This window comes from Rousettus aegyptiacus, unplaced genomic scaffold, assembly GCF_014176215.1.
Source record: "Rousettus aegyptiacus isolate mRouAeg1 unplaced genomic scaffold, mRouAeg1.p scaffold_m13_p_15, whole genome shotgun sequence".
NCBI lineage: Eukaryota > Metazoa > Chordata > Mammalia > Chiroptera > Pteropodidae > Rousettus > Rousettus aegyptiacus.
Window position 1 is genome coordinate 24,461,414 of NW_023416290.1, and position 18,435 is coordinate 24,479,848.

Sequence of the window (18,435 nt, forward strand, 5' to 3'; positions counted from 1 at the left end):
GCCCTGGGAAGGCTCTGCGCAGGCGCAGCGCCCGCTGTCATGGCTGATTCCAGCTCTGTGGTGCAGGCCTCCCTCCTGCAGTTGCAGGAGTCCTTGTCCGCTGCGGACCGCTGCAGCGCTGCAATGGCTAGTTATCAGTTGATCCGAGGCCTGGGGCAGGAGTGCATTCTGAGCACCGACCCTACGGTGCTGGGTGAGTATGGCCCCCCGGCCGCGCGGAGATGGGCGCCGGGGCGCGTGCGCGTTTTGGGATTTCTGAGTTTACTTAGAGTTTGACGTCCTAGTGTTTGTCTCACAGGTTAACAGTACTTTGAAGTTCCCCCATTTGATTTTGGGTCGTCATAATTTGTGGCTGTGTATAAAAAGTGATTTTTGTTATACTGCTTTTTTTAATAGCCAAAGTTTTAAAAGCAAAGTTGGCGAAAATTCTCTAAATTCTTCCATCATTGCTATCCAAAGTGGGGAGAAAGAACAAGAGGAAAGTATTTTCTTTCACCTTAATCTAGCCTAAACCCACCAGCACCTTTTCCAAACCCCTGTATTTGCTCTTTCTACTTTTGAGAAACAGTGCTGAAATATAACTGAAAAGTCATGCTATCATTTTAATTTAAGCAATACCTGGGTGGGAACTTTTTCCTCTGTAGTCAAAATGCCTCTTTTCATCGCTTTTAACGTAGAGAACACTGTTTAAAAACTTCTGTATTCTTTTTAAAAAACAAATATATAGACCTTCGCCATGGTGTGTCCTCTTGAAGATAGGTGAGAATTTCTAAGAGGTTTTCACTGAATATGATGGAGAAATTAATGTAAACACATTTGACAGATGTACTTATATATTGTCAGGTATGCATTAATGGGGGGAAAATTTAAAAATTAACAATGTTATGTAAATGTTTTCTAGCCTCAGGGTTTCTGTGTTAGAATTCCTTATACTTTTAGTACCTACTTTGTAAAAACAGAAGTTCACTCTATTTTATATGTCCTTTCACTTGTGAGGTTATAGAGTGTATTTGTTTTTTATTGCCGCTGTAACAAATATCATAAACTTAGTGGTTTAAAACAACACAGACTTCTTGTTCTTAAAAGTTCTGTGGTCAAAGCCAGCATATTTCACCAAGCAAAGTGACAGGCAGGGCCACTATTTTCTGAAGGCTTTGAGGGAGAATTTCTTTCTTTTTTCTTTCAGGTTTTTAGTAGCCCGTATGTCCTTGCAGTTTTAGGACTGAGGTCTCTTTTTTTCTTGCTAGCTTTCCTTGTTTCTAGAAGCCACCCACACTACTTCTATCATGGCCCCCTTCCTCCGTCTTCAAAGCCAGCTGTAGTGGGTCAAGTAAAACTCTCATGCTTGGAATCTCTCCTGCTTCCTTGTCTTCCCATGGCTCTTCCTCCCTCCACTAGTAAAGGGCCATGTGATTACATTGGGCCCACCAGATCATTTTAAGGTCAGCTGATTAACACCTTTAATTCCATTTACAACCTTAGTTATATTTTGCCATGTAAAGTTAGCAAATTTACAGGTGTGACTTACCCGTGCATCCCTGTGGAACATCACCTGGAATTTCCTATTTTCCTTGTCTAAATACAGCAGTCTTAGGTTAATGTTTTATCCTATAAAGCTGAACTGAGAAACATACACTCTTTAGGGTGGGTTTGTGGAGTGCTTCCTGGCAGTTCTCTTACCTTTTTGTTTGTTTGTTTTTGTTCTTTTGGTATAGCGTTACAGACTTCCTTAGTTTTTTCCAGAGATTTCGGTTTGCTTGTTTTTGTTCGGAAATCACTTAGCATTGATGAGGTAAGTTGAAGATTTTCATTTCACTTTCCTTGTATATTTCTTAATGTTGGAATGACTCTTATTCTTACCCATATTTACTGCAATGTGTATTTCTTTTATTATAGTTTCGTGATTGTAGAGAAGAAGTCCTGAAGTTCTTATCTATTTTCTTAGAAAAAATTGGCCAAAAGATCACACCTTATTCTCTTGATATTAAGGTAAGGAGGAAAAAACATACCTCATTATATATCGACATCAATTTTAACTTACGGTGTAAGTTAAATTTGGATTTTTATTTTATTTTTGTCTTTCTCATTGGGGACTTTATTTCTGCTTGTTTGTGTTAGAATGAAGTGGGCTTTATTTTTTAGATTTAATAAGCTAAGGCCCTTGTCAAAAACTATTTTGATAATGTTTATACATAGGATAAATAATGCCTTTTACAAAAAGTCATAATAAATTGGACTTTTGAATTATAGGGAGACTTCAGAACACTTTAAAAAACAATTGTAAAGAATTCTCCTTCTGGGTAAGATCCATATTTCTTGTAGTTCATGTGTTCTCTTTGACGATAATCTGAAAAGTTTGCCTCCCTTGCGCCTCCCATTCTCTTTCAACCTGCCTTCCCCAGGTTTCCTCATAACAAACTGGAACTGTAGTGATAAATTAGGTTGTTTCTCATACTTATTTGAACTTTCAACAAGTGCCACATTTTTAGGTAAGTAATTTTTATTGGTATTTCTAGTTCTTGGATGCTAAAAGCTGACGAAGAAGTATTTGTTCAATTTGAGGTAATTTATGGGAAGTTTTATAAATTTTAAGAGCTCAAATATATAAAATATTTCAATGATTATCATTGATTTCTAGAAATCTTGATTAGAATCTTAATATTTAATAAAATTCTCTCAATAGTAGGAGTCATTTTGTAGAATACTTCATAGTTTATAAAAGTTTTATAATGTACAATTTTTTATTTATTTTTACCAAGTCTCTTTTAGATATTATAAATCTCTCTAGTTTACAAATGAGATTTAGAAGTTAAGAAAGTCACCCTGGTCTTGGAGTTAGGGTGCCTCCATCCAAAGCTCTTGTTTGTTTCATTATTCTGTGCTGGTTTCCTGTAAAGTCCTAGCCATCCTCTGAACTACTTAAGTTACCTTTTTTATTCTTCATTCTTTCTTTCTTGGTATATGGCAAAAAGTACTATGGGAAGTGTATAAGTAGGAGTAACTTTTACTTGTTTTTTGTCCTGCTGAGACCTCCATTTACTTTGTATTTTTATAGTTATTGTTAATATCGTGACTATTATATATTGCATCAATGTTTTAAGTAATTTTTAATCTGCATATTTACATGCTCTTTTTAACAGCTGGATATTTAATTGTGTTGTGTCTTATACTGGTATTGCTCCTCTCAAAGATGTAGTTTTAGCTATTGTTAAGTCTTTAGTAATAAGAACTAAGATCTTATTGATGATTTTGGTATGTATTCTTTTTAAAACCTAGACTACTTGTACCAGTGTTTACACAAAAGATAAAGCTGCTAAATGTAAAATTCCAGCCCTAGACGTTCTTATTAAGGTAATTTTATTTTCCTAAGTACATATGTTTTATATTGAACATACAACTTAAAAACTGAAAATTGGAGTTGTGGAATATGTTCTTTTGGCTGAGAGATGTTGGAAGATAGGCTTGAATCACATTGATATGTGGATAAGATGTACATTTTCAAATCTTCACTCAACAATACCTTGGTAGTTTGCTCTCAGACTCTTGCAGGTAGCGAAGGAAGAATTTGGGGATATGGTGGGAATGAAGGGAAAAATCAACTAAGAAATTTACTCTTCCTCCACTATTCTCATTATTGTTGCTTTTAAAATTACTAATTGCCAAAATTCACATCAAAAGGTTTTTTTCTAAAACCTTTTTATGGAAATGGGTCTGTATGTTGTATTTAAGTGGTCACTGGGACTCATTCTCACATGTATGTCTTAGCTGTATTTCTCTTTTTGCATCTTTATTAGAACTCTTTTGGGTCTTGTTGGGTCTTGTCTTAAGTGCCTGTGAGAGAATGGTTCTAGTCATGTTATTGATTTCTTGGGAAAGTAAAATTAAGTTTACACCCTATCCACCTTTGTTCTTCGACTGCTCACCTCACCCTCTACCTCCCAAATAGTCTGGCTAGATACGAGTCCTGAGAGACCAAGCATAAATTCCCTAGGGATACATGATTATGGAAGTTTGTGGTACACTTAGGTGGATGACACCTTTTCATTATTTTTCTCTTTAGACAATGCTAATTTGTATCTTTTAGTTACTTCAGACTTTGAGAAGTTCTAAATTCATGGATGAATTTAGAGTTGGAGAATTATTTAGTAAATTCTATGGAGAACTTGCATCGAAAACAAAAATACCGGATACAGGTAAGATGCATTTAAATGTTTTAAAATATTTTAATAAATTAATATTAAAAAATTATTAGTGTAAAATTTAAGTTTTTCTCTACCAAAGTATTTATTTTTTATAGATGATTCTTTTTGCTGAAAATGAGCCAAAATATAAATAAGCAAAAACAATGTGCGAAGACTTTTTTATAAAAATTTTCATGTGAACAAAATGATTTTCTTAAATATAAATTTCACACCATATGTCAAATGTAATTTAGTTTATAATACTAGAATTGCATAAAACTTATTGGGAAAGATTCCAATATGTAAAACTATGTATTTTTTATATCTTATTGTGAAATTACTTTTGAACTACATATTTTTTCGTTTTCTTATTTATTGTATGTCTTTTTCTTTAATTTATTTAAATGTAATTTTAGGCCTTTATCTAAAATTTGTTTTTCAGTTTTAGAAAAAATATATGAGCTCCTAGGAATATTAGGGGAAGTTCATCCTAGTGAGATGGTAAATAATTCAGAAAAACTGTTCCGGGCTTTTCTGGGTGAACTTAAAACCCAGGTAAGATAAACTTTATGATATTCTGCTTCCATAGATTGGTTGTATTTTTCTCTTATAATGTTATTTTCTTAAAACTTTCTCTTTAGATGACATCAACAGTAAGAGAGCCCAAACTGCCTGTTGTGGCAGGATGTCTTAAGGGATTGTCATCACTTATGTGTAACTTCACTAAATCCATGGAAGAAGGTATTGGTTGACTTCTTATTTTCTTTCTTTATTCAAAAACTATAGGTCTAGAATAAATTGCTTGTTTATTTTTTGAACTTTTAAACCGATTTTGGATTCATATGCAATTGTGAGAAATAATACAGAGAGATTCTATGTGTCCTTCACCCAGTTTCTGCTAGTGATAATAGTACAATAGCACAACCAGGATATTGACATTGATAAAATCCACTAGCCTTATTCAGATTTTACCAATTTCTTTTTTGTACACACACTTGCATGTAGTTTGTGCAGTTTTATCATGTGGAGATTTGTGTATGCACCACCATAGTCAAGATACTGAACAGTCCCTCACAAGGATCCTTCCTGCTAACCCTTTATAACCACATTCACCTCTCTCCCCACCTATAACCACACTGCATTTCGAGATTATGTAAATGGATTCATAGTATGTAAGTTTTTGGTTCATCCACTTCAAGGTTCATCCATGTTGTAATATGTGTCAGAATTTCCTTTTTTTTAAAAGCTGAATAATATTCCATGGTATGAATATGCTATGTTTTGTTTATCCATTCATACATCAGTGGACACTTGGGTTGCTTCTACTTTTTGAGTGTTGTGAATAATACTGCTGGAAAATGGGTGTGCATTTATCCATTAGAGTCCCTGCTTTCATTTTGGGGGCTTATACCCAGAAGTGGGAGAATAATAATGTGTTTGGCCTTGTTTAATCCTCCAAACAACTCTAAAAGAAGGTATATATTATCCCTTTTTACAGATAAAATTGAGGCTCTGAGAAATTATCTAACAAACTTTGTAAGTGATAAGTTGGACAATAAATTTATATCTTTGTTATTCTAGATTTTCTTCTTCTAACTGTCTAGCAGTCTTAACTTGCAGCTCTCTAGCTATTGAATGAAAGATGTTACTCCTGAATTCAAAAGAGACAGAGTTATGGTAGATGTCTAGCTGTCTGAAATAAAACTTGTAAAGTAATTTGTGAGGTTTGTCAGATGATACTGTTATGATTTGTAACAGATGGCTTCTTTTTGTTTTGTTTTTCCTCCAGATCCCCAAACTTCAAGGGAGATTTTTGATTTTGCATTAAAGGCAATTCGTCCTCAGGTGGGGCTAATATTACTCTAATTCTTTTACAGTTGAGACTTGTGATTGTCAAACATTGATGGTAAATTTTCTTTTTAAATAGATTGATTTGAAGAGATATGCGGTGCCCTTAGGTAAGTTTCTATGTTTAGTGAGGTAGAGTATTTCAGGTTATTAAATTAATGTCTTGAGTAATCTTTCACTTCAACTGTAAATGAAAGTAAATGTGGCTCTTGGGCTGATGCCCAGATGCCCTGAGCCTAAGGCTGATGTGTAATAAAGCTGGAATATCAATTTTTTGAGTTAGAGTCTAACTCAAAAAAAAAAAAAAAAAAAAAAAAAGAAAAGAAAAGAAAAGGAAGTAAGTGTAACAACATCTATAATGTTTCACACACAACTATTTACAAGGAGGCTTTTGGAAACTTTGTTTTAGCACACAAATTTTAGTCACGATAGTTACACTTAGATTACATGATTTAAAAAAATTACTGAGAGCATCTTTTAAGGGCTCCAGATTGTTTGATTCTGACTTTAAATAAACCCTGATCCTATTTCTGAACTTTGTTTTGCGGGTCATTGGCCAAATTATGGGTGTGTTGATTCAAATGGAGCATGGTGGCATTAAAACTTTGATCAGGATCCCTAGGTCATTATAGTGTAATAATACTGGATCTTCATGAACACAATTTTAATTTTGACATATACCTGAAGCTTTCTTAGTTTTTTTGTTGTGTCTTTTGTGGCCCTCATTTAAATATAATGATTTTTGCAATTGCAGCTGGCTTATGCTTATTTACCCTGCATGCATCTCAATTTAGCACCTGCCTTCTGGACAACTATGTTTCTTTATTTGAAGTACTGTCAAAATGGTGTAACCATACAAACATAGAATTGAAAAAAGGTGCACATTCAGCTCTGGAATCTTTTCTGAAACAGGTACTAAAATTTATACTTAAGAATACTTTTTCCATGCAAAATATTAAATTCCAATGCTGTGCATACACATTTGAAAAATAAATACAAGTTGCTCTATTAGCATTTAAAAAAAAAAGCTTGGTTTGATCAGCTTCACAGGTAGCAGCAAAACTGAAAGAAAGCTAGGAAGATACCAGATCTGATCATGGCCTTAGAGCCAAGATTCAACTAAAGTGGCAATGAGGAAGTGGTAGTAAGGAAGGGCTGAGAGGTCAGGGGTAGCCATCTCGGAGTGCAGAAACACATCTCCCAAGAGGGGTGGGTCAGCTGTCAATGTTAAAATATGATGCTTGTGTTTCATGTTACTTCAAGAACAAGGAGAGTCTGTTTGCCCCTTGTATGTTTTCTATCTAGATAGAATGCGGTTACAGGTTTTGAGCCTGCAGGTTTGGGAACATGTTATCAGTTAGCTAAGGAGAATGTGCTTGGGATTGTGGTTCTGAAGATCCAAAGGCGTCTGGACCTACCTGCTGTTCACAATAGGTGCTATGGAGTTAGACTGCTTGGGTTGGCTCTGAAGGAAAATATCAAAGATTAACAATATTTGATGGTTTCCAGTTTGGAGCTGTTGTAAATAAAATAGCTAAAAACATTTTTGACCAAGTATTTTGTGGACGTTTTCATGTCTCTTCAGTAAAAACTTGGGAGTGGAATTGCTATGTCACATGTTAGGTGTATATTAAACTTTAGAAGAAACTACTGAATTCTTTTCCAGATTGATTGCATATTTTACATTCCCACCAGCAATGCATGAGAATTCCAGTCACCCCATATCATTATCAGGACCTGGTATTGTTGGTATTTTTACTGTTAGATTTTAATGGGTATATGATGTTATCCTACTGTGGTTTTAATTTGAATTTCCATGAGAACAGTTTATGAAGACCTTTTTTCCCTGCAGTTATTAGTCATACTTATATCTTGTTTGATGAAGTATTCATTCAGATATTTAGCTTTTCTTAAAATAAAGTTGTACGTCTTTTTATTAATGAATTGTAACAGCAGTTCCCTACATAATTTGGTACAAGTCGTTTTCTGAAAATAGTGCAAAAAGTTTTTCTTCTCTGACTTACCTTTTCATTTTTTCTTTCTTTTTTAAATTAATCAATTATTTTTTATGGTAACATTGGTTAACAAAATCCAATAAGTTTCATTTGTACACTTTAACAGTAAGACATATATATATATTTACACTGCGTTCACTACCTATAGTTAGATTTTTTTCTGTCACGACATATTTGACTCCCTTTACCCCAGCTAGTACTCCCCTCCTCCCACCCCCTACCCTCTGGTAACCACTAGTCTATAGTCTCTGTCCATGAGTCTCTGTTTGTCCTGTTCATTTGTTGCTTTTAGGTTTATATCTCTCATAAGTGATATCATGTGATTTTCAGCATTTTCTGTCTGGGTTATTTTGCTTAGCATGATTACTTTGAGGTCCATCCATGTTGTTGCAAATGGCAGTATTACATCTCTTCTTATGGCTGAGTAATATTCCATTGTATATATGTACCACAGCTTCTTTATCCAGTCATCTATCATAGGACACTTCAGTTGCTTCCATGTCTTGGCCACCGGGAATAATACTGCTGAACATTGGTGTGCAAATATCTTTTCTGATATGGGTTTTCAGGTCTTTGGGGGGTAAATACCCACTAGAGGGATTGCTGGATCATACGGTAGATCAATTCTTAGTTTTCTGACGAACCTCCATATCGTTTTCCATAGTGGCCGTACCAATTTGCAGTCCCACCAGCATTGTATGAGGGTTCCTTTTTCTCTACATTCTCTCCAACAGTTGTTACTACTTGTCCTGTTGATTATAGCTATTCTAACAGGTGTGAGGTGGTACCTCATTATGGTTTTGATTTGCATTTCCCTAATGGCTGGTGACGTTGAGCATCTTTTGAAAAATTCGTTGGCCAGATGTATGTCCTGTAGGGAAAAGTGTCTGTTTAGGTCCTCTGCCCATTTTTTGATTGGATCGTTGTTTTTTGTTTTTATTGAGTCATATGAGTTCTTTGTATATTTTGGATATTAGGCCCCTATCGGAGGCATTGCTTGCAAATATATTTTTTCATTTGGATGGTTGTCTCTATACCTTGTCGACAATTTTCTTTACTGTGCAGAAGGTTTTTAGTTTGATGTAGTCCTATTTACATATTTTAGCTTTTACTTCCCTTGCCTTTAAGGTCAAATTCATAAACTACTCTTTAAGTCCAGGATCTTGAGTTTAGTCTCCATGTTTTGTCCTGTGCATTTTACTGTTTCACGTCTTATATTCGGGTCCTTAATCCATTTTGAGTTCATTTTGGTGTGTGGTAATAGGCAACAGTCTAGTTTCATTCTTTTGCAGGTGGCTTTCCTGGTTTGCCAGCACCAAGTACTGAAGAGGCTTTCCTTTCTTCACTGTATGTTTTGGCTTTTTTTTTTTTTAATACCTACAGCACCTGGTATTCCCAGGTGGTCTCCCATTAAAGTACTAACCAGGTCCGACCTTGCTTAGCTTCCGAGATCAGATGAGATCAGGCATGTTCAGGGTGGCATGGCAGTAGACCAGTGTTTTTGCCTTTTTTGTCGAAATTTATATGCCCATATAAATATGGGTTTACTTCTGGATTCTCAGTTCTGTTCCACTGGTCTGCGTGTCTGTTTTTCTACCAATACCATGCCATTTTGATAACTTTTGCTTTGTAGTGTACTTTGAAGTGGAGTAGAGTGATGTCTCCAGCCTCGTTGGCTTTGGCAATTCGTAGTCTTGTGCTTTCATACAAATCTGATGAGATTTTTGTTCTTTTTCTTTAAAAAATGCCAAAGAGGTTTTGATGGGGATTGCATTAAACCTGTATAATGCTTAAGGTAATATGGTCGTTTTAACTGTTGATTCTTCCAACCCAGGAACATGGAATATCTTTCCATTTCTATGTATCTTCTATTTTTTTTTAATAGGGTCTTATAGTTTTTATTAAATAGGTCCTTCACATGTTTCATTAGATTTATTCCTAGGTATTTTATTCTTTCTGTTGCACTTCTTTTTCTGATACTTCAGTGTTAGAGTATAGGAACTCTATGAAGTTTTGAATGTTGATTTTTTTATCCAAAACTTTACTGTATTTGCTTATTGTTTCTAGTAGTGTTCTTATGGAGTCTTTAGGATTTTCTACATAGAGAATGATGTCATCTGCAAATAGTGACACTTTGACTTTGTTGTTTCCTATTTGGATACCTTTTATATCTTTCTCTTTGTTAATTGCACTCGCTAGGACCTCCAATGTTATATTGAATAACAGTGGTGATAGTGGACAGCCTTGCCTTGTTCTTGATCTTAGAGGGAAGGTTTTAAGTTTTTCATCATTAAATACAACGTTGGCTGAGGGTTTGTCATATATGGTCTTTATTATATTAAGGTACTTTCCTTCTATACTGATTTTGTTAAGTGTTTTGATCATAAATGGATGCTATATCTTGTCAAAGGTTTTTTGTGCATCTGCTGATATGATCATTTGATTCTTATGTTTTAATTTGTCTATGTGGTGTATCACATTAAACGATTTGCATATGTTGAACCATCACTGTACCCCTGGAATGAAGCTCACTTGATCATAGTGTATAATCTTTATATGTTGCTGTATTCGGTTTGCTAGTATCTTATTTAGGATTTTTGCATCTGTGTTCCTGAGAGAAAATAGTCTGAAGGTTTCTTTTTGTGTGTTATCTACCAGGTTTTGGTGTCAGGGTAATATTGGCCTCATAAAATGAGTTTGGAACTATTGCCTTCTCTTTGATTTTCTGGAAAAGTTTGAGGAGAATAGATATTCAATCTTTGAGTGTCTGGTAGAATTCACTGGTAAAGCCATCTGGTCTTGGACTTTTACTTTTTGGTAGGTTTTTGATGATTGTTTCAATTTACATACTGCTGATTGGTTTATTTAGATTTTCCAGATCTTCTTGATTCAGTCTAGGAAGGTTGTATTTTTCTAAGTATGGGTCCATTTCTTCCAGGCGATTAAATTTGGTATTATATACTTTTTCATCGTGTTCTTGAATGATCCTTAGTATTTCTGCGGTCAGTCGTAATTTTCCTTCTTTCATCCCTGACTTTGCTTATTTGTGTCCTTTCTCTTTTATCTTTAGTGAGTCTAGCCAGGAGCTTTTCAATTTTATTAACCTTCTAAAAAACCAGCTCTTTGTTGCATTTATGTATGTATGTATGTATGTATTTATTTTTTGTGTTCCATTTCATTTATTTCTCCTCTAATTTCGATTATTTCTTTTCTTCTGCCTACTTTAGGCTTCATTTGTTCTTCCTTTTCTAGTTTTTTAAGATGAAGCATTAGGTTGTTTATTTGGGTTCGTTCTTGTTTTTTGAGATAGGTCTATAATGATACGAACTTTCCTGTTATGACCATTTTGCCATATCCCAAAAGTTTTGATAGGTTGTACTGTAATTGTCATTCGTTTCTATGTATTTCTTGATCTCTTTTTATTTCTTCTCTGACCCAGTCATTCTTTAGTAGTAGCATGTTGTTTAATCTTCACATATTTGTGGTTCTCCCTGCTTTCTTTTCATGGTTGATCAAGCTTTAAAGTGTTATGATCAGAGAATATGGTTGGTATGATTTCATCCCTCTTTTATTTATTGAGGCTTTTCCGTGTCCCAGTATGTGGTCAATTCTTGACAATATTCCATGTGTACTAGACAAGAATATATAAGTAGATGTTTTGGGATGGAAGGCTTTGTAAATGTCAGTTATGTCCAGTTGGTCTAATGTGTCATTTATGGATGTTTTTTTCCTTACTGGTTTTCTGTTTGGATAGTCTGTACATATCTGACAGTGGGGTATTTAGGTCCCTACTATGATAGTGTTTAGGTCTGTTTCTCCTTTTAGTTCTGTTCGTAATTGCTTTACATATTTTGGGGCTTCCTGATTGGGAGCATAGATATTAATAAGTGTAATGTCTTCTTGGTACATGATTCCCTTTATCATTATGACGTGTCCCTCAGTATCTTTCTTTACCTTTTTTATATCGAAGTATATTTCTGATATTAGTACTGCTACTCCCGCTTTTCTCTGAATGCCATTTGCTTGAAATATCATTTTCCATCCTTTCACTTTGAGTCTATATTTGTCTTTGGAGCTACAATATGTCTCCTGGAGGCAGCATATGGTTGGATTTTGTTTTTTGATCCATTCCGCAATGCTGTGTCTTTTTATTGGTGAGTTCAGTCCATTTACATTTCGGGTGATTATTGAAATATGAGGTCTTCTTTAGCTATTTTTTCTTTTGCTTTCCAGTAGCTCAGTGTTCCCATTGCTTTTTTGTCCTTGCATTTCTGTTTTCTTTATTTTGGTTTGATTTTTTTGGGTTTTGCCTCTGGTTCTTCTTGTTTTATGTTATATTCTTCAGTTCTGAATCTTTGGTGTGTGGTTACCATTACGAATAGTAAAGGATAGTTACATATATATAGTGTTCCCTTTTCTTCTGTATGTGCCTTATCTCCATTACCCTTGCAAATTTAGATCTTTGAATCCACTCCTTTTTAGTCATTGTTATCTCAATTTGTAGCTATGGATGCTGAATGTTCATTGCTGTCTTGCTATAGCAATTGTTTTCATATTGTTTAATGTTTATAATGCCCTGTTCTTAATAAAGGTTGCACTCCTCTGCTTCTATTAGCTTGCTAGTCACCTTATTTCTAATTATGTATCTTTTTTTGGTCATTTTGTTTTAGATGAGCTGACTGTTTCTATTATTTCCTGTAGTTTAGGCCTCATGATGGAGAATTCCCTCAATTTTTGTTTTTTCTGGAAAGGTCTTTATTTCTCCTTCATACCTAAAGGAGAGCTTAGCTGGGTACAGTATTCTAGGCTAGTAGTATCTTTCATTTAATAGTTTGAATATTGGATTCTCCTCCTTTTTGGCTTGTAAGGTTTGTGCTGAGAAGTCTGATGATAATCTAATGGATTTTCTTTTACAAATTATCATCTTTTCCTTTGTGCCCTGAGAATTTTGTTTTTGATTTTTGATAATTTTAATCGAATGTGTCTTGGCGAAGGCCTTTTTTGGGTTGAGCTAATTGGGTGCTCTGTCGACTTCTCAAATTTTAAGCTCCAGCTCATTCCTTAGATTTGTTTTATGTTATATACTTCAGTTTTGAATCTTTGGTGTGTGGGTTACCATTACGAATATGTAAAGGATAGTTTAGCTATACAGTCATTCATTTTCTTCTGCGTGTGCCCTATCCCCATTCTGCCTTTGCGAATTTGGATCTTTGAATCCTCCCCTTTTCAGTCATTGTTGTCTCAATTTGTCCCTGTGTATGCTGAACGTTCATTACTATCTTGTTATAGCAATTCTCTTCTCACTCTTTAAGCTATAATGCCATGTCGTTAGTAAGAGTTGCACTTCTCTGCTTCTATTGCCTCAGACACCTTACTCCTAATTATGTATTTTTTCTTTTTGTCATTTTGTTTAAGCTGAGTTGACCCCTTTTAGTATTTCCTGTAGTGCAAGCCTCGTAGTGGAGAATTCTCTCAACTTTTTTATGTCTGGAAAAGTCTTTCTTTCTCTTTTATATCTAAAGGAGAGCTTTGCTGGATACATTATTCTAGGCTGGTAGTTCCTTTTACTTAATAGTTTTCAAGCTTTTAAAGTTATAGTTTTCAAGCTTTTAAAGTTTGTGCTGAGAAGTCTGACAATAATCAAATGGGTTTTCCTTTAACTTACCGTGTTTTTTCCCCTGGCTGCCCTGAGAATTCTATCTTTGTAATTGATTTTTATTAATTTTAATAGAATGTGCCTTGGTGAAGGCCTTTTTGGGCTGAGATAATTGGGTGTTCTGTGGACTTCTCAAATTCCAAGCTCCAGCTCATTCCTTAGATTGGGGAATTCTCATCCACTATTTGTTTGAAAATGCTTTCTAGTCCCTGCTCCTTTTCTTTGCCTTCAGAAATACCCATTATTTGTATGTTTCTTCTCATGGTATCAGCTAGTTTTTGAATTTTCTTTCATTATTTTTCATTCTTCGGTTTCTCTCTTCTTCCTTCTGATGTATTTCTAGATTTCTGTCTTTGATATCACTATTCCTTTCCTTCAATTTGTCAACTCCTTTCCGAAGCTCGTTATTTCATTTTTCAACTCTGCAGTTTTTGTTTGTTTGTTTTAATCTCCAGAAGATCTAGTCTATTCTTTTTGAGGGTTTCAGTCTCCTTGCTAAAGAACTCATTCTACTCGTCTAGTTTTTTCAATTCCTGAAGTTTTTGACATGACTCGTTTTGGAACTCAGTTTTTTCAGAAGTCCCATCCAGAATTTTCTATCATTTAAGTTGCATATTTCTATGTCTGTAAGGGTATATTCTAGAGTTTTTTCACTTTTATTCTGAGCTGCCTTGTTGCCTTGGTTGTTCATGCTGTTTAATGGACTATATCTCCACCGGGGCATTGATGGAAGTACTTCCAGCTTTTTTTCCAGAAAGAAGATTTATTCTATAAAAGTCTCTCTTTTGCCTGTTGCAAAGAAGGCGTTTTTCTTTTTGTTTCTAGTTGGTAGTGTCTAAGCTTCTTGGATCCCTGATTTATATACAGCTTTAATAATGCCTTTTTTTTTCTCCTTATAGATATTTAATCTTGGTCACTTCTCTCAGTCTCAGTCAGTATCAGTGACAGTCTCAGCTCAGATTCCCCTGGGGCTCTGTACGAGGGTATGGAGGAAGGGACCCTCTGGGCTGGAGGTTGGAGACTTTGACCTAGCCTTGGTTTTGCAACCATTGCGGGTAAAAATCTACTGTTGTTTCTCTGCCATCTTGTTTCTCTGCTTTCTGTCCTGATGCCTGGGCCCTGCTGCTTGTCTTGTGGAGCACACAGCACTTACAGGCAGAGCTGTTCAGGGAATTCACGGCACCTTTTCCCCTTCCCCTCTTGCAGGAAGCACCTTCTCTGCCCTCTCCTCCTATAGTGAGTTCTGTTTGTGAGAGGAAGCTTCTTTGTTTCTCCCAGTCCACTACACGACACCTGGGGGTTCTGACCTATGGTAGCTCTTATGCGCAGATCCCATACTAAGATGTAGTGTTGTGCAGTCTGGGTGTTTATTGTTGAGTTTTAGATGTTCAGCTTATTGATGTTTCAAGGGGAGAGATCGGGGGACATGTCTCGCTCTGCCACGTTTCTTTCATTTTCTTTTTATTTTTTAAGATTTTTTTCATTGAGGTAACATTGGTTAAGAACATTTTATAATTTCAAGTGCACAACATTATAATTTGATATCTGTATACGCTGTTGTGTGCTCACTACCAAAAGTCTACTTTTTATTCATTAACATATATTCGACCCTCTTTATGTAACATTTTGCCCTCCCCATCACTCTCTTCCTCTCTGATAGTATCCATACTGTTGTCAGTATCTATGAGTTTTTGTTTTGTTTGTTATATATTTTTTATATTCTACATATGACTGAAATCATGTATTTTGTTCTTTTTTATTTCACTTAGCATATAAATGTCAAGATCCATCCATATTATGGCAAATAGCAATAATTCCTCTTTTTTATGACAGAGTAGTATTTCATTGTACGCATATACCACATTCTATGCATTCATCCGTTGATGGACGCTTATGTTGTTTTTATAACTTGGTTATTGTGAAAAAAGCTGTCATGAACATAGAGATGTATATATCTTTCAAATTAGTGTTTTCATATTCTTTGGATAAATACCCAGAAGAGGAAATGCTAGATTATATGGTAGTTCCAGTCTTAATTTTTTGAGGAACCTCTATACTGTTTTCCAGAGTGGCTAATCAGTTTACATTCTACCAGCAGTGTATGAGAGTTCCTTTTTTTTCCACATCCTCTCCAACAGTTCTTATTTGTTATGTTTTTGATAAGTGCCATTCTAATAGGTATGAAGTGGTATCTTGTTGTTTTGATTTACATTTCCCTGATAACCAGTGATGGCAAACTTCATATATCTGTTGACCATCTTGTATATGTCTCCCTTAGTAAAATATCTATGCAGTCTGTGGCCATGCTACCCTGAACAAGCCCGATCCTGCCTGATCTTGAAATCTAAGCAGGGTTGTGCCTAGTTAGTACTTGGATGGTAGACCACCTAGGAAGACCAGGTGGTGTAGACGTAAAAAAAAAAAAAAAAATAAGCGATTATAAACTGTCAAGATCCTTGCAATCTGCAAGGTCAACCAAGGATTGCCTCACCTTAAAAAAAAAATGTTTATTCAGATTTTCTGCCCATTTTTTAATTGGGTTATTATTTATTCTTGTCGTTATTGTTTTTCTTGCTGTTGAGTTGAATAAGTTCTTCATATCTTTTAGATATTAACTCTTTATCAGACATCACTTGCAAATATTTTTTTCTATTTGGTTGGTTACATTTTTGTTTCATTAATGGTTTCTTTTGCTGTACAGAAGCTTTTTAGTTCGATGTAGTCTCATTTGTTTAGTTTTTTGTTTCCCTTGCCTTTGGAGTCAAATTCACAAGAACCCCACTGAGACTGAAGGTTAGTGCCAATGTTTTTTACTGTATATTGTTTCAGGTCTTACATTCCAGTCTTTAATTCATTTTGAGTTAATTTTTGTGGATGGTGTAATGTAATGTTCTAGTTTCATTCATTTGCATGTATTTTTCTAGTTTTTCCATTTATTGAAAAGACTGTCCTTTCTCCATTGTATGTTTTTGGCTTCTTTGTTATAGATTAATTGCCCATATATGTGTGGGTTTTTTTTTCTGGGCTCTCAGTTCTGTTCCATTGGTATGTGTCTGTGTTAGTGCCAATACCATACTGTTTTGAATACTATTGTATTGTAGTATTGTTTGAAATTGGGGAGTGTGATACTTCCAGCTTTGTTTTTTTTTCTCGGGATTGCTTTGATTATAAGCGTTTTTTGTGGTTCCATACAAATTCGATGATTTTTTATTCTATATCTTTGAAAAATGCTGTTAGTATTTTGGTAGGGATTGCATCGAACCTATAGATAGCTTTAGGAAATATGGACATTTTAGCAATGTTAATTTTTCCAGTCCTTGAACAGGTAATATCTTTACATTTCTTTGTGTCTTTTTTTCATTTCTTTCAACAATGTCTTATAGTTTTCAATGTTCAGGTCTTTGTTTATTCCTAGATGTTTTCTTCTTTTCCTTGCCAGTTGTAAATGGAATGTGTTCTTCATTTCTTTTTCTGATAATTCATTGTTACTATATCTATAGAAATGCAACAGATTTCTGTATCCTGCAAATTTACTTTATTTGTTATTCCTATTAGTTTCTTGGGGGAGTCTTTAGGGTTTGTCATATGTAATATTGTGTCATTTGTGAGTAGTGACAGTTTTACTTCTTTTCCAGTTTGGCTGGCTGCCTTCCTTTCTTTCTTCCTTTCTTTCTTTCTTTCTTTCTTTCTTTCTTTCTTTCTTTCTTTCTTTCTTTCTTTCTTTCTTTCTTTCTTTCTTTCTCTCTCTCTCTCTCTCTCTCTCTCTCTCTCTCTCTCTCTCTCTTTCTTTCTTTCTTTCTTTTTGCCTAATTGCTCTGACTAAGACTTCAAGTACTAAGTTGAATAAAAATTGGAAGAATAGGCATTCTTATCTTTTTCCTTTCATTTTTCACCTTTGAGAATGATGTTAGGTGCGGGTTTGTCAATTTGGTCTTTGTTATGTTGAAGTACTTTCCTTTCATACCCATTTAATTGAGAGTTTTTATCACAAATGGATGTTGTATCTTCTCAGATGCTTTTTCTGTGTCCATTGAGATGATCATATGATTTTTATTCTTCGTTTTGTTAATATGGTGTATCACAACTGATTTGTAGATGATGTACCATGAATCCCTCTTCATGGTGGTGTGTGATCGTTTTAATGTATAGTTTTATTTTATTTGCTAGTATTTTATTGAGGATTTTTGCATCTCTGTTCAGAGACATTGGCCCGGTAATTTCTTCTTGTGTGTGTTGTTCTTGCCTGGTTTTGGTTATCAGGGTAATGTTGACCTTGTAAAAAAAAGTTAGGAAGCATGCCCTCCTCTTTTAATTTTTGGAAGAGTTTGAAAAGGATACGTATTAAATCTTCTTTGAATGTCTGATAGAATTCACCAGTGAAGCCATCTGGTTCTAGAGTTCTGCTTTTAAGGAAGTTTTTGATTACTGTTTCAATTTCCTTACTAGTTATCAGTCTTTTCAGGTTATTTTTCATAGTTATAATTCAAGATTATGTGATTCTAAGAATTTTTCTATTCTAGGTTATTTAATGGTGGCATATAGCCAGTTGTATTCTTTTAAGGTCCTTTGTATTTCTATGGTATCAGTCGTAACTTTTCTGATTTTATTTATTTGAGTGTTCTCTTTTTTTCCCTTTGTGAATTTAGCTAAGGATTTGTCAATTTTATTTTTTTCAAAGAACCAGCTCTTCATTAATCTCTTCTGTTGTCTTTTTTCTCTATTTCATCTATTTCCA

The 18,435-nt window shown here is 34.7% G+C and overlaps 1 protein-coding gene and 1 pseudogene across 1 annotated transcript in view; one reads left to right on the forward strand and one right to left on the reverse strand.

The window, feature by feature from the left end:
- Positions 1 to 3: 3 nt before the first annotated feature.
- Positions 4 to 18,435, forward strand: part of PRKDC (protein kinase, DNA-activated, catalytic subunit) — a 194,065-nt gene continuing 175,633 nt past the window's right edge. The window contains exons 1-10 of the mRNA XM_036233299.1: positions 4 to 193; positions 1,716 to 1,792; positions 1,897 to 1,989; positions 3,277 to 3,351; positions 4,085 to 4,193; positions 4,624 to 4,736; positions 4,823 to 4,922; positions 5,971 to 6,026; positions 6,109 to 6,139; positions 6,784 to 6,941. Coding sequence (XP_036089192.1) covers positions 40 to 193; positions 1,716 to 1,792; positions 1,897 to 1,989; positions 3,277 to 3,351; positions 4,085 to 4,193; positions 4,624 to 4,736; positions 4,823 to 4,922; positions 5,971 to 6,026; positions 6,109 to 6,139; positions 6,784 to 6,941 — 966 coding nt within the window. The 5' untranslated portion in view covers positions 4 to 39. The remainder of the gene's footprint in view (positions 194 to 1,715; positions 1,793 to 1,896; positions 1,990 to 3,276; positions 3,352 to 4,084; positions 4,194 to 4,623; positions 4,737 to 4,822; positions 4,923 to 5,970; positions 6,027 to 6,108; positions 6,140 to 6,783; positions 6,942 to 18,435) is intronic.
- On the reverse strand, positions 9,419 to 9,537 carry LOC118612302 (annotated as a pseudogene).